This window comes from Pelodiscus sinensis, chromosome 10, assembly GCF_049634645.1.
Source record: "Pelodiscus sinensis isolate JC-2024 chromosome 10, ASM4963464v1, whole genome shotgun sequence".
In the NCBI taxonomy this organism is placed as follows: domain Eukaryota; kingdom Metazoa; phylum Chordata; order Testudines; family Trionychidae; genus Pelodiscus; species Pelodiscus sinensis.
In genome coordinates this window covers 20,860,000-20,879,691 of record NC_134720.1, presented here as the reverse complement: position 1 = coordinate 20,879,691, position 19,692 = coordinate 20,860,000, and the positions used below count along the sequence as shown (strand labels likewise).

Below are 19,692 nucleotides of genomic sequence, written 5' to 3'. Positions count from 1 at the left end.
CCCTTTCCCTGCCACATGCATGTTTCTGGTAAGACTCAATAAACATACACAAAATGTTTACTGTGCATTCATACCACACTGATCAACAAAACTGTCAGATAAGGTCCTATATTTCACAAATAATGATGTGTATTTCAAACTGGTATACGGTACTTGAAGACATCACTCCACTACATATATGCCACATGTTTTCTGTAATAATTAATGTGCTTCAAACGACAAAGAGAATCAAATAAATAATTGTATTTACATGTTGGTTTTCATCTTCAAAGAGTTTCATAAATGTTCACTAATTAATCTTCATAAAAGTCCTATGTGCTAGGCAAGAGTATTACCTCTCATTTTATTGTTTAGCAATTATAAGTGAGTTTTAAGTTGGGCTGTGCAGAATTGAGCCTTTTAATGCCTTGTGCTCCCTGACATTAAACAATTCTCTTGGTGATCAGCTGCTTTCCTCCACTATGCAGGATGTGGATCAGAAGTAGAAAAGTAGGTGTCTACAGCACTTCACCTCGAAGGATCAAGTCCTGGTAAAATGCTGTTGAGATTCATGGATAAAGAGAAAAAGTATTACTCTCTTACTATTACTTAAATATTATTAGTACACTAATCACTAAGAGATGCTTTATAATAGGGATGTAAGCAAGTAGTTGAGTAGTCGACTACCCGATAATCCTAGGCTTATTGGGTAGCTGAGTTGACTACTCACATTTCCCCTCCCCGCCACTGCCTCTGTATCAGAAGCAGCAAGGGGGGGGGGGGGGGGAAGCAGAAGCTGATCTGGGAGGAGTAAGCTTAAAAACTGGTTCGCACCAGAACCCTCTCTGTGGTGCTGCCTGCCTTCCCTGCACTGCTGCCTCTATCACAGTGGTCTCCAACCTTTTTACACCCAAGATCACTTTTTAAGTCTCAGAACAGGCGAAGATCTACTGCCCCGCCCTCTCTATTCTCCTGTCCATCACTTGCTATCTCCAGCCCTTATACACTCTGTTAAACAGTTTATTTTTAAATTATGCAATATATAAAATTAAAGTCACGTTTATAGTTATGAAATAAATGGTCTGTTTTTAATTCATGCTACTTAAATGTCAAATGAAGCATTTACAATTATACATTTTGTTCTCTGTTATTTTGTAAATCTAAAATCAAGTATTGATAATTATATATTTTTTCTTCCAATAGCAAAGTCTCAGTGTGACACTTGTGACTAAACAGTATCTGCCAGTGTCTTGAAGTCTGGGTTGTAGTCTGAGATTGCTAGTCGTATAGAGTCTATCAGATGGGCATCTGTGATCCTGCGCTCAGCCTGGGAAGCTTGCTTCAGCACAGCTGGAGCTAGACGCAGCCTCCCTGGGCTGAGCGCAGGGCAGTCGGGCTGGAGGGAAGAGAAGTGGCTGCCTGGCCAGCTGGCCATGGCGCTCAGCCAGGGTACACCAAGCTCCACGTGGGTAGGCGCAGAGGAGAAGCCGCCGATCAGCTGGAGCATGGGGCAGCATCTTTCAGCTGAAAGCCAAAGTCAGCTGGCTGGGGTGTTTCAGCCCTCCCGACCTCCCAGCTCTCACCATTCCTCGCAGCTACTCACCTGTGTTGTTGCTCAGTGAGTAGCAGCTCCTCAAATGAGGAAATCTAATGTAAATGTACTGCGCAGGCGCGCAGTTCAGAGAGGGCTCAAGAGCTACTCTTAGAGCCCCTGAGATCGAACGGTAGATTGTGATCTACTGGTTGGTGACCACGGCTCTATCAGAAGCAGTAGTGCAGAGGGGGTCGCATTGCATGGAGCAGCCCTTGCTCATGGGGGGTCCCTCCTATGGAGAGGGGCTGTTGGGCCCAGCACAAGCCAGGTCTGAGCAAGTCTGGCTCAGTCCCAGGTCGAGCTGGGTCCAGGAGCTACCCCCACTGCGGCTCTGTATTTAAAATGTAGTAAGAGCTGGGCAGGTGGGCAGCCTTGCTCGCTCCAGGTCTGGGACCTACCTCCACTGAGGCTCTGCAGTTTAAATATAATAAGAGCCAAACAGGCAGGCAGGTCCTCTGCTGCAGTTCTGCATTTAAATGCATGTGGTTGATAGCATTAACTGATAAGCTTTTGCTTATCGGTTAATCGACTAATTGACTACTCTATGACATCCCTACCCCAGATCTCTGCGAACAACAGGTTGAGAACTACTACCTTATACCATCTAGCATGATCCATTTTTAATAGCAAAATTCCACTAGTGAAAAAAGTAAATAATGTACCAGAGAGAGATGATGAAACCCGTGTTGGTTCTGATGTATTAAAAAGTAGTAATATATAAAATAATCACTTTGCTGCTAACTCTGAACAAATGCCAAACTGTCACTGCAAAAGTACACAGGAAGAGTAACTTCTATAGAATCTTAGTCAACAAGATTACTCATCAAAGCAGGCCCGCCGGCTGCGCGGGAGGGTGGAGAGGGGGGGAAGGGTGGAAGAAGGGGGAGTGGGGGAAAGGAGCAAAGGAGACAACTGGCTGTTGAATCCCCTGGGACAAAGATTAGCTGTATCAGAACTGGCTACATTATTTTTCATTTCAGAATTGTGACCCCTCTACCCACCAATTCTTAGCTGTCTTGATATGAAACTTCAAGGAACATTTAAATAGCTTTTTTTTTGTTTTCCTAAGCAACCTACTCTTACAAAAAGCAAACATACAGGAGGGCAAAGGGACATTTTGAATATGATTTTAACCAAAACATGTTTTTCCTATTCAAATATTATGATGTCCTTCAAATATTTACAACACAGCACAGGAAAACTGTTAAGAAGCCTATTTACATATCTTAAAGGGTTTGCTTTTGTGATTACTATAATGTCAATAGAATCCCTTGAAGTGTTTGCATAACTTCATTGCTCAAAAGTCATCAATGTAGCATTTTATTTCTCTCTCTCTCTCTCTCTCTCTCTCGTTGTTGCCCACATACTGTATGGTCCTGCCCTCCCCTGTCCCAGATAGTGCAGTGAGTGTACAAAAAGCCACATTGATGTTAACTTTTTATTTGTAACAGTGGTTGTGGTTCTGCTGCCCTTCCTTCAGTGCTGCTGCTGGTAGCGATGCTGCCTTCAGAGCTGAGCAGCTGGAGAGCGGCAGCTGCAAGCCCAGATCTGCAAGCAGCAGCACAGAAGTAAGAGTAACATGATAGGGTATGCTGCCCAGCTTTGAAATAAGGGTGACAATACAGGTTGTAATCTCCCTTAACCAAGACTCCCTTGTCCGGGAACATCTGTGGTTTGATATGGATCATGGATGTTACTGGACCAAAGAACCAGGCAGGAGTGCTGTAAGGGGCACTGGCGACTCAGCTGGGAGGTGTGTGTGTGTGTGTGTGTGTGCGTGCGTGCGCGCACACACATACAGCATGACAGGGAGTTCTGGCCCCACAGGATTTCCCTGGACCCAGTGGCCAGAGCGGTCTAGCCTGGCTGCAGCCATTGACCTCTGGCCCCGGCCGGGAGCTCCAACCCCAGCAACAGCCACGGAGCTCTGGCCCCATCCCTCTACCCCAGCCACAGAGCTCCAGCCCCAACCATGGAGCCAAGCAGCTATGGAGCTCTGCCCCAGCTGCGGAGCTCTGGTCCTGGCAGTAGCGGAACTGGGAAGAGCCCCAGCAGGAGCAGGCTGGAGCCCTAGCCCAGTGGCAGCATGGCCACAAGGGGAGGGACCTTCCCTGGTCTGGCAAATTCCCTTGTTCAGGAACAGTCAGGTCCCACAGGCACTGGACCAGCAAGGTCCAACCTGTACAGTGACCCTCTAAAATAATTTTTTACCCTCCACCATCCCTTTTGGGTCAGGCCCCCCAATGAGAGAAGATTTCACAAGAACATGAAGAAAACCCGTCAGTTCCTCTTTGTTGCCCATTCCTATTATATGAGATAAAGAGGAGATTAGAAATGAAGATAAGTAATTTTAAAATAAACCTTCTAAACACACCATATATTCAACTCAGCACATATATGCACTTTTAGGTAAGATGCCTAGATATTAGGCGAATGTATCTCCCAAAGATCAATTTCAGTGCATATTTGTTTCAATAAGGAAAATGAACATGCTGCCCACGTACTATATGCAATTTTAAATCACTCTTTATTTCTAAAATAGATGTACCTCAAATCTGGTCATTTTATGAGTTCTACCATCCTAATCATAAAGGATCTGATCTGAATCCAGGAACAACCAAGAACCTCAGAAAAACCAAAGACTATTTCCTGAAGTTATCTAAACTATCCATATGCTAAAACTAATATGAGCTATTTTAATTATTTACAAGTCTCTTTAAGTAGCGGTAAGAAGATACAAATGACAAGGAACAAGAAGAGCTAAAGGAAACGGAGGAAACTAAGGACATGTGGGAAATGTAATTCCTTGTATAGCCTTACATGAAGAATTACTTAATTACTGATCATACAAAAATGACCAAATCAGGTTCAACAGACCTTTCTATACATGCAAACAAAATTACCTGTGAGCTGTAAAAAGAATTAGAGCAATTAGAAGGTACTTTCACTGAAGAGTTACAAGTGCTTGAAACATGGACTTACAAGAAGAATGTCACTACTTTCATGCGAATAACCTAAAACATATAAAAGGGATTCAAGGGCTAGTCCTGTTCATGGTGAGGCAGGAGTTTATTTATATATAAGCTATTTATATAGATAAATTATATATAAGCAGCTCTCCCTCCTCACACCAGACATGGTCCCTGCCCATCAAGTGTGAAGCATGTTAGTGGGGAAGTACAAAAGGTTCTCATGGCACCTGCTTACACTGTATGCAGGCACAGCAAATATATATGCTATGAAGTTTTTATTGCTTTGAGTTTGGGATGAATATATTATTCATGACTCATGAAACTGTGAGGGAGTTATGCAGAACTCCCTAAACAAGTGATAACAAAAATTTGAGACGTCCAATGTCTTTCAAAATGGATTGTGAATTAAAGTTTAGGGGAGTTTTTCATCATCACATAAATACTGTACATTGTAGTAATTAGGGGGTCCAAAGTTATGAGTTATTACTATTTAAGAATTCCCGCAACATTAAGGTTATTTTACAAAACAGAGAAGAGTTCTGAGACATGAAAACTCAAGGTCTAATGGCTAGATTTCGTCTATATTCTGAGAAAACTCAGAAATGCTGCAGTCTTTCATAAGAATATACTGCTGGTGCAGCTGGAAAGAGCTCCCCCTTTTCCCAGAGACTGAGTGAATGATTTAAAATAATTGTATCAAAAGATTAGAGACTATATAATAATGTGCCAGACACAGTAGTGAAAATAGGGAACTTGATGGAATCTAGTATTATGATTAAATAAAGGTGTGTGTGTGTGTGTGTGTGTGTGTATACACACACATACATACATAAAGGAAATTGACTATGGATGATACAACTGTGGACAAAATATTGTAAACTTTAATGATAGGGCTTACCTTATGGGAAATCCTGTTAGAGAAACAAATGGGTTATGTTCATATTGATTTCTTTTTGTTTACTGAGAAAGGTGGAAGAAGTGCTTAATGACTTTTTTGTTTCCATTTTCACCAAGAGGATTGGTGGTGATTGGACATCTACCATAGTGAATGCCAATGAAAATGGGGTAGGTTCAGAAGCTATAATAGGAGAACAAGTCTCCAGGTCCTGATGAAATGCATCCTAGAATACTCAAGGAGCTGAAGGAGCCATTAGCTATTATCTTTAAAAGTCATGGACTACAGGAGATATTCCAGACAACTGGAAAAGGGCAAATATAGTGCCCATCTATCTATAAAAAAGAGAAATAAGGCCAATACAGGGAATTACAAGCCAGTCAGCTAAACTTCTGTGTAGCTGGAAAGATAGTGGAGCAAATAAACAAGGACTCAGTTTGCAAACATCTGGAAGATAATAAGTAATATATAAGTCAGCAAGGATTTGTCAAGAACAAATCACGTCAAACCAACCTGATAGAAAGTTGCATGCTGAGAATTTGACTCCTTGTTCCCAGAAATCCTAGAGTCAGTTGTTTCTACCCAGAACACACTGTGAAAATTTTCCAAAATGCACTATGCCAGACCACCTGTGGTGCACTACACTTGAGATTGACACATGCACTGCTGGTTAGTACACGCAGTGCTGATGGAAGCAACCGAGTATGTACGTGTACAAATTTTGGTGTCTGTATGCTGATGTAACTAGTGTTGACCAAAGGTTATAGCATAGTGATGACTATGGTTTTGATTTCAGGATAAGGTCTAAATTTAGAAAATAGCTACAAATTTTTTCTTCTGTATTTCTCTATTAGAGTATTATAGAAGATAAATATGCAGGGTTGAAGATGGACTGCTGATTATGTTGTTATTATTAAGAATTAATACAACATCATTGTTAAAGTTCTGACATGGATTTCAAATTAAATATGAGTTTTCTCCTTAGATATATAGAATTTCTTATGCTCATAAAAGAAATTTTCAGGCACTGAAGTATTATTTTGTTACCTAGGCAACTGTCAAGTTTTAAGATAACTTGGACAGAAAAAAAAGAACTGGATTTGTCTCTTCCTTTATTTATTTGATTCTTTATGATATAACGAATCTCTAATTTTTTTTGTTTTGTTTTACTTATTTTTTTATATTAGAAATTCAGGGTGCTGCTTTGCTGTTTTTTTCCTTAGAAGACTCTCTGAATAACTAGAGAAATAGCAATACCGTGACATAACAAATATCAAAGAAAACAAATCTGAGCATTGTAAGAGAAATGTATTTTAGGCACATGTTTAAACATTGGGGGGAGGTGTTTTATTTTCAATATCTTTGCTTTTGTAGCATATATTCAATTTCAAAACCTGGCAAACAATTGGGAGAAAAGTTCTTTGTTAAAAAAAAAAAATCTACGAGGTTGCACTGCCTGCTCACTATGCTTGTCAAACCCCCTCTCTCTGGTGGCTTATGTGGCCAGAAAGCATGAGTTACGCTCGCCAACCCCCCTCTCTCTGGGGGATAGGTGTGTGGCCAGGGGAGAGGGTGCAGGAGCAGGCTGGGGGGTTGGTGTTTGGCCAGGGGAGAGGGGGCAGGAGCAGGCTGGGGGGGGGGGGTTGTTTGTCCAGGGGGGAAGGGGCAGGAGCAGGCTGGGGGGTTGGTGTTTGTCCAGGGGGAAGGGGGCAGGAGCAGGCTGGGGGTGCAGAGTCTCACTGGACGAGATGTGAGAGGGGGATGGGTGTTGGGTCTGGGTGCGTATGAATGAGCAGATTGGTGATGCGGGGTCTCGGTGGGGGGTAAGTGATCAGGCTTGGGGATGCAGGATCTTAGCAGAGGGGATAAGCAAGGGGACTGGGAGTGTGGGGTCTCGGCATGGCGGAGAGTGAGGATGCTGGGGGTGCAGGGTCTCAGTAGAGGTGATGTGTGAGGGGACTGGGAGTGCAGGGTTTCCTCAGGGCAGTGAGTGAGGGGGCTGGAGCCACATAGGGAGCCCATTCTGGCATTCCACCCCATCCCCAAGTTGAGACCCAGGACCCCCACCCCCCTCACTCACGACCTTGCCGAGCAACGGGAAAAGCCTCCAGGAAGCATGTCACTGTGCTGCTGTTCCCCCAGCCGGGTGAACGGGAAGTGAAACAGCAACACATTCAGCCACTTCTTCCTTGTAAACTGGATCTTGGTGGGAGCCCTGGGGCTTCTCCCCATCTGGCAGGAAGTTGGTGCTGGTACTTCAACCTCATGGGAGGGGGTGAGCCTGGAGAGCCAGTGCGCGCTCCCTGCTGCTGTGGGAGGGACCGAGCCGGAGTGAAAAAGAGCAATATTTGGCTCAGGAGCCATAGGTTGCTGACCCCTGGCATAGAAGGTGGGGCTTTCACAGTCAGAGAGTGTGAGAGCAGCATGATGACATCATTCTGTCAGCTGACAGGAAAACTTTTTTAAATATATAAAGAGAGATCAGCACCCTGTCTCTTCCACTATGGTCATGACGAGGTGGATCCAATCAGGGAGGATGAGTCCCACTTCTAGTAGCTGATCTGGAGGTGTGAATTCCAAGAGAGGAGAAGCTGCTTTTGTAGTTAACGAGCCATTCACAGTCTTTGTTTAATCCTGAGTTGATTGTGTCAAACTTGAAGATGAACTGTAGCTCAGCAGTTTCTCTTTGAAGTCTGGTCCTGAAGATTTTTTGCTGCAGGATGGCTACATTTAGATCTGCAATTGTGTGTCCAGGGAGATTGAAGTGTTCCCCTACAGGTTTTTGTATGATGCCATTCCTAATATCTGCTTTTGCAGAAAAACTTGCCAGCTGCCTACACTGGCCGCTTGAATTTCCGCAAGAACACTGACGATCTCATGTAAGATTGTCAGTGTTCTTGCAGAAATGCTGTGCTGCTCCCGTTCGGGCAAAAGCCCTCTTGCACAAATGCTTTTGCACAAGAGGGCCAGTGTAGACAACGTGGTATTGTTTTGCGCAAAAAAGCCCCGATCGCGAAAATGGCGATCGGGACTTTCTTGTGCAAAACCGCATCTAGATTGGCACGGACACTTTTCCGCAAAAAGTGCTTTTGCGGAAAAGCGTCCGTGCCAATCTAGACACTCTTTTCCGCAAATGCTTTTAACGGAAAAACTTTTCCATTAAAAGCATTTGCGGAAAATCATGCCAGTCTAGACGCAGCCAGACTGTGAATGGCTCGCTAACTACAAAAGCAGCTTCTCCTCTCTTGGAATTCACACCTCCAGATCAGCTACTAGAAGTGGGACTCATCCTCCCTGATTGGATCCACCTTGTCACCTCCAGCCTGATTCTGGCCTGCATATTTATACCTGCCTCTGGAAATTTCCACTACATGCATCTGACGAAGTGGGTCTTTGCCCATGAAAGCTTATGCTCCAACACTTGTTAGTTTATAAGGTGCCACAGGACTCCTTGCCGCTTCTGTGAAGAGTAATGCCTATTCCAAAACAGTTATTTCAGAATAGGGGCTGTGTAGACAGGGCAGCAGCTATTATTTCAAAATAAGGGGCCTCCAACCCTTCCCAGGGTGCCCTGCTATCTGCTCTGTCCACACTCAGCCAAACTCTATTTTCCTCCCACTCTCCCTGGAGCCCTTAAAGCTACAGCATCAGCAGAAAGGGCTTGTGGCTAGCAGGAGGCCCTGACAGCCCTGAGCCAGGCTGCTGCTCCCACCCAGTGTTCCACTGCTCCCAGGGACGGTCAGATAGCTCCCAGGAGCCTGCCAGTGGCTGAAAAAGATGTGCACTTTCCTGGTCTGGTGCAGAGATCCTGGTACTTATTGAGGTTTGGGGTGACAAGACCAACCTCCAGGATCTCTACACCAGATGTTTATGGCTGGATGGCAGAGAGCCTGGCCAACAAGGGGCATATCTGCATCCAGGAGCAGGTGCGGAAGAAAGTAAAAGACCTCCGCCAGGCATATGCCAGGGCCAGCGAGGGCACCTACCGCTCCTGGGTAGAACCCCACACCTGCCCTTATTTTAAAGAGCTGGACCACATCCTGAGGGGAGGCGGGGAAGTCCCTTAACACCTCCCCTCCTCCCCCCAGTTGTGGACTCCAGGCTCGAGAAGCCTGTCGTCATCCTCACGGTGGGAGAGACGAGGAGGAACAGGACAAACACAGCACCAGCACTCTCCTGCCCCTGGAGCCGGTACCCCTCCTGTGAACGTGTCCCAGGCATCGGCCCAGGCTGGGGAAGGAACATGAGAGTGCCATCACATTCCCTTCACACAGAGGGTGGAGGGAGTGGGCAGTGAAGGGTGGCGGGGTGCTCTATGCTTGGCCCTTGAGGCCCGGGGATTGTGCAGCAGCCTGTGCACATGGGAGCATGTCACACTGCTCCTGGCCACACAGCCCCAGGAGGTTGCCACAGAGGACCCTTGTACTATTGGCCACAGGGTGTCTGGAGAGGCCTGCCATGCTCGTGACCCAGGGGTGGGACCCTTCCATCCTCCCTTCTTCCCTCCACAAGCCACCTCTAGAAGGAGGCTGGGGACAGTGACACACACTCAGTAGTCCTGCACACAGGCATGCCCATACTCTTGGGGACATCTGGGCATCTGTAGGAATGGGCCCACTGGCCAGAGTGCACATGGCCTTGCTGCAAGCATGACACCTTTGACTGAGCCAAGAACTGTCATTTTCGGCTCACAGATGAGTGCAAAGCTTCAGGCACAGTGTCCCCTGGAATGACTGACCCCCCCCCCTTCTTCTCCACAGCTGGCCAGCTGAAAGAGGGGGGTGGTCAACACGACGTAGGACAGCCTCCAGCCATGGATGAGCCATGGATGAGTTGCAGAGGGAGCACCTCGCAGCACTCTGATCCCCGGAGCAGACCATCGACTGCAGGCTCCAGGAGGGCTGTGGTGAGACACCTGGCGGGAGCTGCTGGAGCAGGGCTGCTCTCTGGGCACGGTTGTGCACTCCTTCATTGCCAGCATGATGCCTGCTCCTGCCTCTGCTCCCACTCCTGTTGTCCCTGTAGAGCCTCCTCCCATTCCCTCTCCCACCTGCGTGGCCACCAAGGCCCCTACACCAATAGTGGTGGGATCAGCAGAGCCAGGCACCACTCCCAGCCCCAAGCCTCTCCTCATCCCTCCTCCCCCTTCCAGCTCCCTCCTCCAAGGTTCTCATCCCCCTCCCCCAGGTTCTTTCCCCAGTTTCTGTGACCCCAGATAAAAAGATACAAAGTTTTTAGTTTTTCAAAAAAAAATTTTTGTTTATTGTGTCAGCAGGGAAGGGGGGGGGGGGATTACTGGAGGAAAGGCAGTGAGGAGCAAAGCAGAAGCCCCTAGTGGGGCGGCCGAGAGGACACTGTCTCTGGGCCCCCAGGGAGAAACTCTCCCTCAGGGCCTCCCAGATGCGCACAGCCCGATGAGCCTGCCGGATGGCTGCAGTGTGAGGCTGTTCGAAGGCCCTGCCGATGTGGTCAGCCTCCACCCCCCACCTTGGAAGGAATGTCTCCCCCTTCCACTCATACACATTGTGGAACACACAACACGCAGCCACCACATGGAAAGTTGTGCTCCCTGAGGTCCAGTCGGGTGAGGAGGCATCTGAAACACGTCTTCAACGGCTGCAGGCACCTTCCACAACCTTGCAGGCCCTGCTGAGCCTGGCATTATAGTGTTCCCTAGAGGGGTTGAGGTGGTCAGTGTATAGCTTCATGAGCCAAGGCAGGAGAAGGTAGGCCACATCCCCCACCGTGCAGATAGGCATGTCCACGTCCCCAAACTGGATGGTGCGGTCAGGGAAAAAAGTTCTGGCGTGCAGCTTCTGGAACATGCTCTTCCCCGACCACCTGACATAGATATCAGTGAACTGGCCCCGGTAGTCTGTGACAGCCTGCAGGACCATTTAAAAGTATCCCTTGTGGTTGATGTAGAGAGATGCCCAGTGGCTGGGGTCCCGGATGGAGATGTGGGTGCCGTCGATAGCCCCTTCCCCTCCCCCCCAGTTGGGAAAGCCCATGTCGGCAAACCCGATGGCGTTCACGTCACCAAGGCAGATGACCCTATGCAGCAGGATGGTGTTGATGGCCCTGACCACCTGGAGAAGGAGACAAACAAACAGATTCACAGGAGTGCCAGGGCCCCCGGGAGTTCCCCCACTCCACCCTCCTGGTTCCCCCCTCCCTCCCTCCCACACACACTCACCCCAATACCCGGCAGGGCTTTGTGAGGGCAGGACTGAAAAAACCTCCAGGGGAGGGGGCTTGCACCCACAACCCCCTTTCCCTAGGGAACCACACCACTCCTGGGACAATAGCCCGAGAATGCCATACCTGCATGACCAGGGCCCCGATCGTTGATCTCCCCACGCCGAACTGGTTCCCGACGGATTGGTAGCTATCCAGCATGGAGAGCTTCCAGAGGGCGATGGCAACATGCTTCTAGACGGGGGATGGCAGGTCTTACGTGAGTGTCCCATCGCCTGAGGGCAGGGCCGAGCCACACATAGAGCTCCAGAAAGGTGTCCTTCCTCATTCTGAAATTCTGGAACCATTGCTGGTCTCCCCACCACTCCATGACAATCCGATCCCACCAGTCTGCACTGATGTCCAGATGCCAGCAGTGGCAGGGTACGGTGTCCAGGGAGGGTGGGCGGGATAGCACAGCATGAGCTGGGCTCGCAGAGATCTGAGAAAGGTCTTCCAGAGGAGCTGTAGGTTGGGTTCCTGCAGGGTTTGGGAGGTGGCCTACAGAAACTGCTGCATGAGTTGCAGCACAAGCAAGAGGCAGCTCTGGCTCCATATCTGGCAAGCTGAAGTGTCCAAAAGGGCAACTACAGCAGGCAGAAAAGAAGGCTTTGCTGTCCCTAGAGCAGGTAGGCAAAGAGAAAAAGCCTGAGACACTGCTGTACAGGAGGGGTCCCTTTAAGCTAAAGCCTCAGATAGCCTCACGAAATAACTGCTGACCTGATGCCCTGCCTGAACTGGTTCTGCACGGCCTTTAATTCGAGTTAGCGTCCAATCAGTGTGCACGTGCTATTTCGATGCGCATTTTGTGTGCAGATGCACTATTTCAAAATAGCTATTTCGGAAGATATCTTCCGGAATAACTTATTCTGAAATAAATTTGCAGTGTAGACGTAGCTTAGAAGGGCTGTTGCTGAAAGAGACTGGAGTTTGTCAAAACAGAGGGAAAAGGTACAGTGAGGAGGAGCTCAGGTAGCAGCTGGCCGTGTAACAGAATCTAAAAATGCTGCCACTCTAATTCTGTGAGGAGTGCTTCAGCAAAGACAAAGAAAAGCAACACAGGAAAATATGAACAAACAAAATCTTCCAGCTTTCTCTACTCAAGGTTTTTTCCCCCTTGATGTCACCTTTAAGTGTGGCAACAATGGAAGAAGATCATTTTTACATATTCATCTAAGCAATCATGCATCACAAATATGATCTCTTTAGTTTTATGCACAGACAGTATTAGACTTCAGCCAAATAAAAGGCTTACCTGAACAGAAAAAGAAAACAGCTACGTAATCTAAAATTTATAACGAAGGCATCCCACAACCTAGCTAAAGCATGGTTCCACATTACGGTGTCAGTGTTACCAAGCATCTAAGGCTGTAGCATGGTTTGTGAATGTGATTAACACATGGTTAAATTCTGTCACATTACAAGATAGAACTGTATTTTACATACCTACAACATAAGTGATAGAGATGCAGCCGTTATTGTAATGAAATTTTGGGCTTACAGGGCACAGCTGCTTTTAGGTTGACAGAGCATAAAATAAGATTTAGCCCCTTATAAACAGTTCACAAATATAGTGTTTAATGCAATAATAATATAACTAATGTAAAATGTAAGTGCTTTATGTTATATCATACCAGTTAAAAGAAAATAAAGGGTTTGAGTTGCCAGTGGTAAGATTCAAATCTGCAGCTCTTGTGTAGCACCTTTCATCAGTACATCTCAAAGCTCTTTACAAATGTTTTTAATAATCATAAAGGGTAATAGTTTAAAAAAGTCTAATAATATTTTAGACATTGGTGTCACTTCAGCTTTTTCCAAAAGGAGTAGACTTTGATCACCTCTAGAGCTTCTGAATAATGACAACTTCCTTACCTTCCTGCATGAAAAACTAGCAGCGTCTGTGACAAAATTGAAAGTTATAAACAATAAGCCATTGATTTCACTCCTCACAACAAACTAATTATGCACCAGCACTTCAGGAATTCCATCCCATTGTGGTTTATGCTCAAATAAAAACACTTGAGCAACGGCCAATATGCTACTCATGAAATCCTTTGTGTAATAAAATAATTTTAATAAATGTCTGTAATTTCACTTCTAGAAAGAGACTGCACATTATTAATGACCAGAATGAAAAGTAATTTTACGTATCCCAATGGGACCCTAGCCCAAAAAGAAGTTTGAAATAACGAAAACCTTAAATGTCTGATATAAAATCACAGTGAAAAGAAATTCCAAAAAGTTAGGACTTCTAAAAGGCAGACACATAAGGATCCATTCAAAAAGTAGTTTAGAATTAGGCTAAATGTGCCTATGAGTAGGAGAGCGTCTTCTTGCCTGGTTTAACACCAGATCGTTAATGTTATAACCTAACATTAGAATGACTTTCCTCAACTTTTTCTTAAATAACCCAGAATGTTTTAATTTAGGGACAAACAAGAATTTTTCTGGTTATCTAATTCAGTGTGAAGACTAAAATAAAGCTCATATACACGTTTTGTTTCCATAGTGAACTATAATTTATGGATCAAGTTGGACTACCACAAATATGCACTCACATATAACATACAAAAATGGAAAGTTGTGGACAATCTTAACTATTGGAGTTGATGTCAGTCACCTATTCTAAAAACAAAGTGATAAATAAGCTACTTTTCCATACAATAATCTCTTTAAACATAGATTTTAGAGAGACTGAAAGCAAAACAAGTGTATGTTACTGACTATAAACAGTGTCTCTCTACTCTGCAACTGCTGTAACAAGAATACCTGACCATTGGGAACGAGGGTTTTGCATGTTTTTGCTATTGTGATACTAAATTATGTTCTAGAACAATGACTAACATTATCTTAGAACCCCCCCCCCCGCCCCAAACCACATCCATACTGGTCAGGAAAACACTGCTGCCAAGAAAAACTAATGTTAAGTGACTCGTCTTAGGAAGAACTGATAGTCAGCAACATTTATTTTTAAATGGGAACTTTGCCTTAATTGTCACTGCATATTTAACATTCTAACACCACTAATCATGTTTAATTGCTTGTACCTACAAAAACAGGTGTGTATTTTTTTTTTCCTTAGTTTGAAAACTCAGCAATGGACAATTAAAAATACTACCTATATGAAAAAGGGAGTTGGTCTTCAAAATAAAATTTTCCATCTTATCTTACACAGCAAAATATTAAAAATATATTTTTTTCAAGGTTGGAGAGGGAGAGAAAGAATGATAATGAGCTTTTTTTCCTTGACTGAGACTATTCCTACCACTGGGACTTTGATGTGGAAATTTTAAATCCCCAAATACCATGTGAGTAAAATGCTCCAGAATTACAACATGATATCTAGAACAGCTAACTGCCCTTTTGTCAAATATATAACTCATATCAGGAACATTCATTCATTATACATGTGTGTGTGTTCTGGCAACCAGGAGACAAATGTGCTACATTATACCTTTCTTGTGAACCGCCATGACATTATCACTTTAAATCTGGATCAATTTGTAATCACCACAGGTAGAGCTTAATGTAAAATCATTCTAATTGAAGCAACAAAAATTAGCAAACCATTACCCTTCTCTTATAGAAAACAAACAAACAAAACAAAACAAACAAAACCACAAAAATCCCCAAACAAACCTACAAGAAATGGGAGAAACGCTGGTTGGGGATGGGATCACAGCTTTGTCTCTGATTATACTTGTGATTCACTCCTGATTAGAACTATGATGTAGCTCACAAAAAGTGTAGTTCCTCTCAAAATGCTAGTTTGAGTTCAGTGCGTATCTCAATAAAAACAAATCAGTTTTTTTTTAATTTCTGCTATGGCACAAGTTGTGTTAATTGCACATGCCACCAAAGAGTTAATTAATCAAATCCTCTTACCATGTAAGGTCTTTAGTGAAGAACAAATCCTGAGGAATTAAGCCTTGTTTTCATAATGCATTAGAAATAGAATGGCTTTCCTTCCTCCCATCCCTGAACCAGGAGCATACACTCACCCTCTGGTTGATGGACTTCCCCTCTTTCACTTGTACTGCCAAGCCCAAATCAGACAATCTGCAGTTGCCGTTATCATCCAGGAGTACGTTTTCTGGCTTCATGTCCCTATAAAGGATTTTGATAGAGTGGAGATGCAGAATCCCACAGGTGATCTGAGCTGAATAAAAGATGATCCTGTTCATCTCCAATCCCCTCTCTCCCACATTGTAGATGTGATATTTAAGATCCCCTCCATTCATGAGGCTCATAACAAGACACAGGTGGCTCTTGCTCTCATAGGCATAGGCGAGGGTGACTATGAAAGGGCTATTAACTTTCTCCAGGATTTCCTTTTCTAACAGAGCCATCTTCTCCCCACCTTTCTTCTTCAGTCTTTTCTTATCCAGTTTCTTGCATGCATACATCTTGCCGGTGTTTTTCACCTGAATGGCACAAACCTAGAGGATCAAGATAAAAAGAGAAAGGAAGGGGCTTTACAGATGTAGATTGGAGGTGAATTATCAGCAGTGGTGCATGGGAACTAAGGAAGCAAGATACACCTGGCTGTCATTTCAGAGGGCATTCCTAATGGTCATATTGACAGAGTACTGGATGGGAATATAATAGGAGGAGGAGGCTGGCCCTTTCTGCTTGGGGTATGTGTTAGGGCTGTCTTATTCTAGATCAAAGCTCTTGAGACGCCCATGGAGTTTTCAGAAGTTCCCTGTCATGACCAGCATGTGGATTCTCTGGGGGCAGTAATGTGGAAAAGGGGTTACATCACATTAGTTTGTTAGTTTGCCCAGGTCTCTGACATCTGCCTAGTCTATTGCAGGCTCCTTTTTGCATTGCCCATACCCGCCCATTAGCCCAGGGAGGGAAGGGATGGCAGTTCCCCTACCTCTCCAAAGCCACCTTTACCAAGCACCCGAAACTCGTAGAAGTACTTTTCATTCACTGGCTGCTTCTCAAAGACTTTCCACTGCAGAAACTTGTCATAGAAGGGGGTTTTCTGGAAGTCCTGGAAGGGCTTCTCCTGAAGGAAGGCCTTTGTCTCCTCCTTTGCCAGCTGCGTGATACTCTCATAGTCCTTCTCAGTGGCTGCCTGGCACTTGCTGGACAGGCCTGAGCTTATGAAGGCTAGGTAGTCCTTGGAGCCAGACTTTAGGAAGTTGGTGACCAAGCTCTGCAGGATGCTGCTTTTGGCATTGTCCTCCGCCAGCTCCCAGTTGGACACCTCATCCAGAAAGTTCTTGGCCACCAGGTATTCAGGCATGGTCTCTAAGAAATCCCTGAAGAACCTTTTGCCAATGGGCTGCTGCTCACAGACGCTTTCATACTCAGCGGGGAGGGCCTCTCTGACCTCTGTACACTGCTCAGGCTTGGGCAGTGACAGGCTCTTTCGCCTCCTCTGCATCTCCTTGGTGTCCCCATCCGTGCTCTTCCTGGCCTGCAGGTATGCTGTGTTGGCAATCAGGTTGTCCAGGCCCCCCATGTCACACATCCTGGCAAGTTCTCGGGGTGACAAAGCCTGACCGGAGCAAAGTCACTCACTGGTCCTGGGCCTGTCCTGCACTTCTCCTTACCTGCGTGTGTATGGATTTCAGCGAGACACTGAGGAGACTAGCTTCTTTAGCATTAAATACCTCTCAAGGATTTTCACTAAGTACCTTTAGGTGTATGTGCCATTTGTGGAAAGTGACTGGTAAGAGGTTTCTCTGTAAGGAGCTTTTGGGTTGCTATCTTTAGTCAGCAGGAAGACATCCCAAGAAAACCTTCCCACTGCCGTCACTGAATAGGCGCAGCTTGGCTGATGACCCTCAGCACAGACCTTTTCCTGCCCTTAAATGTGCCAGGATTCCCAACCACACCCACTGTCCATGGCCCTGGGACCCTTGGGTATACAAAAATTCCGCATCCGCCCACTGTCCATGGGCTTTTTATCCTCTGAATCCTTGCCTTGGACAGACAGACATACCCTCATGCTACTTTGCCATTTGGAATGGGGCCAAAATCCCACTAGTCCCACATATCCACTATTCATGGCACCCTGATCCTGGGGGTACATAAAATCTCCTTGACTTCTTTCCATTGTATTCTGAGCTTTGGGGTACTGGAAATTAAATGAAAACATATGTAAAATAAAAGAAAAGCTGTTACAAGATGCAAAAGCCATTCAAACGTCAAACCTATCCTTGAAACAGAAGTCAGAAGAGAGTAACAACAGAAAAAGCACTGGAAATGTTTGGAGTTGTTTAATAATCACTCAGTTTGATCAATAAGCACCATATCCTTAAACTTACACCAAGAGAAATACCCACGCTTGTGAGCTGCACATATACAGTGCATACATTTCAGTGCTGTCATATGCTGCTCCCTCTACAGGAGCAGAAATTGGATTAGATGAACAGGCTAAGAACTGCTGCTGTTCTAAAAATAACGATCCCACCCTGTGAACAACCAGAACAACGTAGAATCCTAGTCACCCTCACACATAGCAAAGAGGAAACAATCTGAACTTAAGACACAAGCAATTCCCATAATATACACTTAAAAATATCCTCCTCACACCAGTCCCCCCAAACAAAAACAAACAAACCCATACCCTACATTGAAAACTACTGTCCAAATTTTCTGAATCCTGAAAATGTCACTTAGACAAAAGAGTCCTCAGCACAGATCCCAGGAGTGTCTAATCCCTATTTACTTTAGCTCTTGGTAATTCAGAGATGTATTATTATTTAAGGTAAATATTCAAGTACTAAAAACTAAGTTTCTAGCAACAGTGAAACAATTCCTCTTGTACAAAGAGAGATTCTGGTAATCCTTGTTTCTGCCATTGTTCTATACATACTACTTATCTAAAACAGCAATTTTAAATGAAAATGGTCAGAATTTACCAATAAAAGCCATTTTTATAATTGCCATCGCTAAAGGTTAATACATTAAGTATTTTCTTAATGTGAATTGGTTTGCCACTCTCAGATTTTTATATATTATGTTCTTTAATGGTATAAAATGATTTTTTAAAAATGTGCACATTAATCTTACCAGAACTTTGCTGAAAGGCAATACAGAGCAAATTGCTTCCTGTATCTTACATCTTTTAAATGAAACAGACAGCTTAAAATGTTCACTTGCAATTATAAATCAACTGTAAGAATCAAGTTCATTCTCATTGGTTACCAATGTAATTTATAAAGTAGTTGAACAATGAGAAATAGCACAGGAAGATCTCAGAAGAATAAGAAACGTCCTCCTTTGCCAAAAGAAACTTCCACCTGAAAGTCTTGTTTTTACTCATATTGTTAATAACAGATTTAAACCTTGAAATTACAGGTGCTCAATATTAAAGATAGTGAAACTGGCCACATTACTCACTCCTCCTGAGCCATGCCTTAAGACAAATGCTTCAAAATTACACTACATTTAACCACTAAGCACAACTTGTTTTAATGATAGAAGCAGAATTCCAGAATATGTTGACCCTATAACAGGTGTCATTAACCTATCGCTAAATTACCAATGCAAATACAGTAAACTTCCGATAATCCGGCACCTTTAGGACCCAGGGGGTGCTGGATTATCAAATATGCCGGACTATCAGAAGGGGGGCTATGAGGGGTCTGGGGTGGGGGGGATGCCACCCCAGACCCCTCATAGCCCCCCCTTCCTATAGTCCGGCTCTGCCCCAGGCATCCCTGATTCAGCCGCTGCTGGTCAGTTTCAGCAGCGGCTGAATCAGGGACACCTGCAGCAGAGCAGCTGGAGTGCTGCCGAGTTGGTCCTGTAGCGCTGACCCTTGGCGCAGCGAGACCAACCCGGCAGCACCCCAGCTGCTCTGTCCCAGGTGTACCCAAGTCAGCTGCTGCTGAAACTGATCTGGGGCTGATTCCAGGAATCCGGGGCAGAGCAGCTCTGCCTTGGGCTTCCTAGAGTCAGCCGCTGGTCAGTATCAGCAGCTGCTGAATCGGGGACAGCTGGGGTGCTGCCGGGTTGGTCCCGCAGCTCCGAGGGGCAGCGCTACGGGACCT

The 19,692-nt window shown here is 45.1% G+C and overlaps 1 protein-coding gene across 1 annotated transcript in view; it reads right to left on the bottom strand.

Annotated features, from left to right (window-relative positions):
* Window positions 1-19,276, bottom strand: part of GRK7 (G protein-coupled receptor kinase 7) — a 41,486-nt gene extending 22,210 nt beyond the window's left edge. The window contains exons 1-2 of the mRNA XM_006119870.4: window positions 16,560-19,276; window positions 15,679-16,116 (exon numbers count right to left, since the gene is read on the bottom strand). Of these exons, the coding sequence (XP_006119932.1) occupies window positions 15,679-16,116; window positions 16,560-17,162 (1,041 nt within the window). The 5' untranslated portion in view covers window positions 17,163-19,276. The remainder of the gene's footprint in view (window positions 1-15,678; window positions 16,117-16,559) is intronic.
* Between the last annotated feature and the right edge of the window lie 416 nt (window positions 19,277-19,692).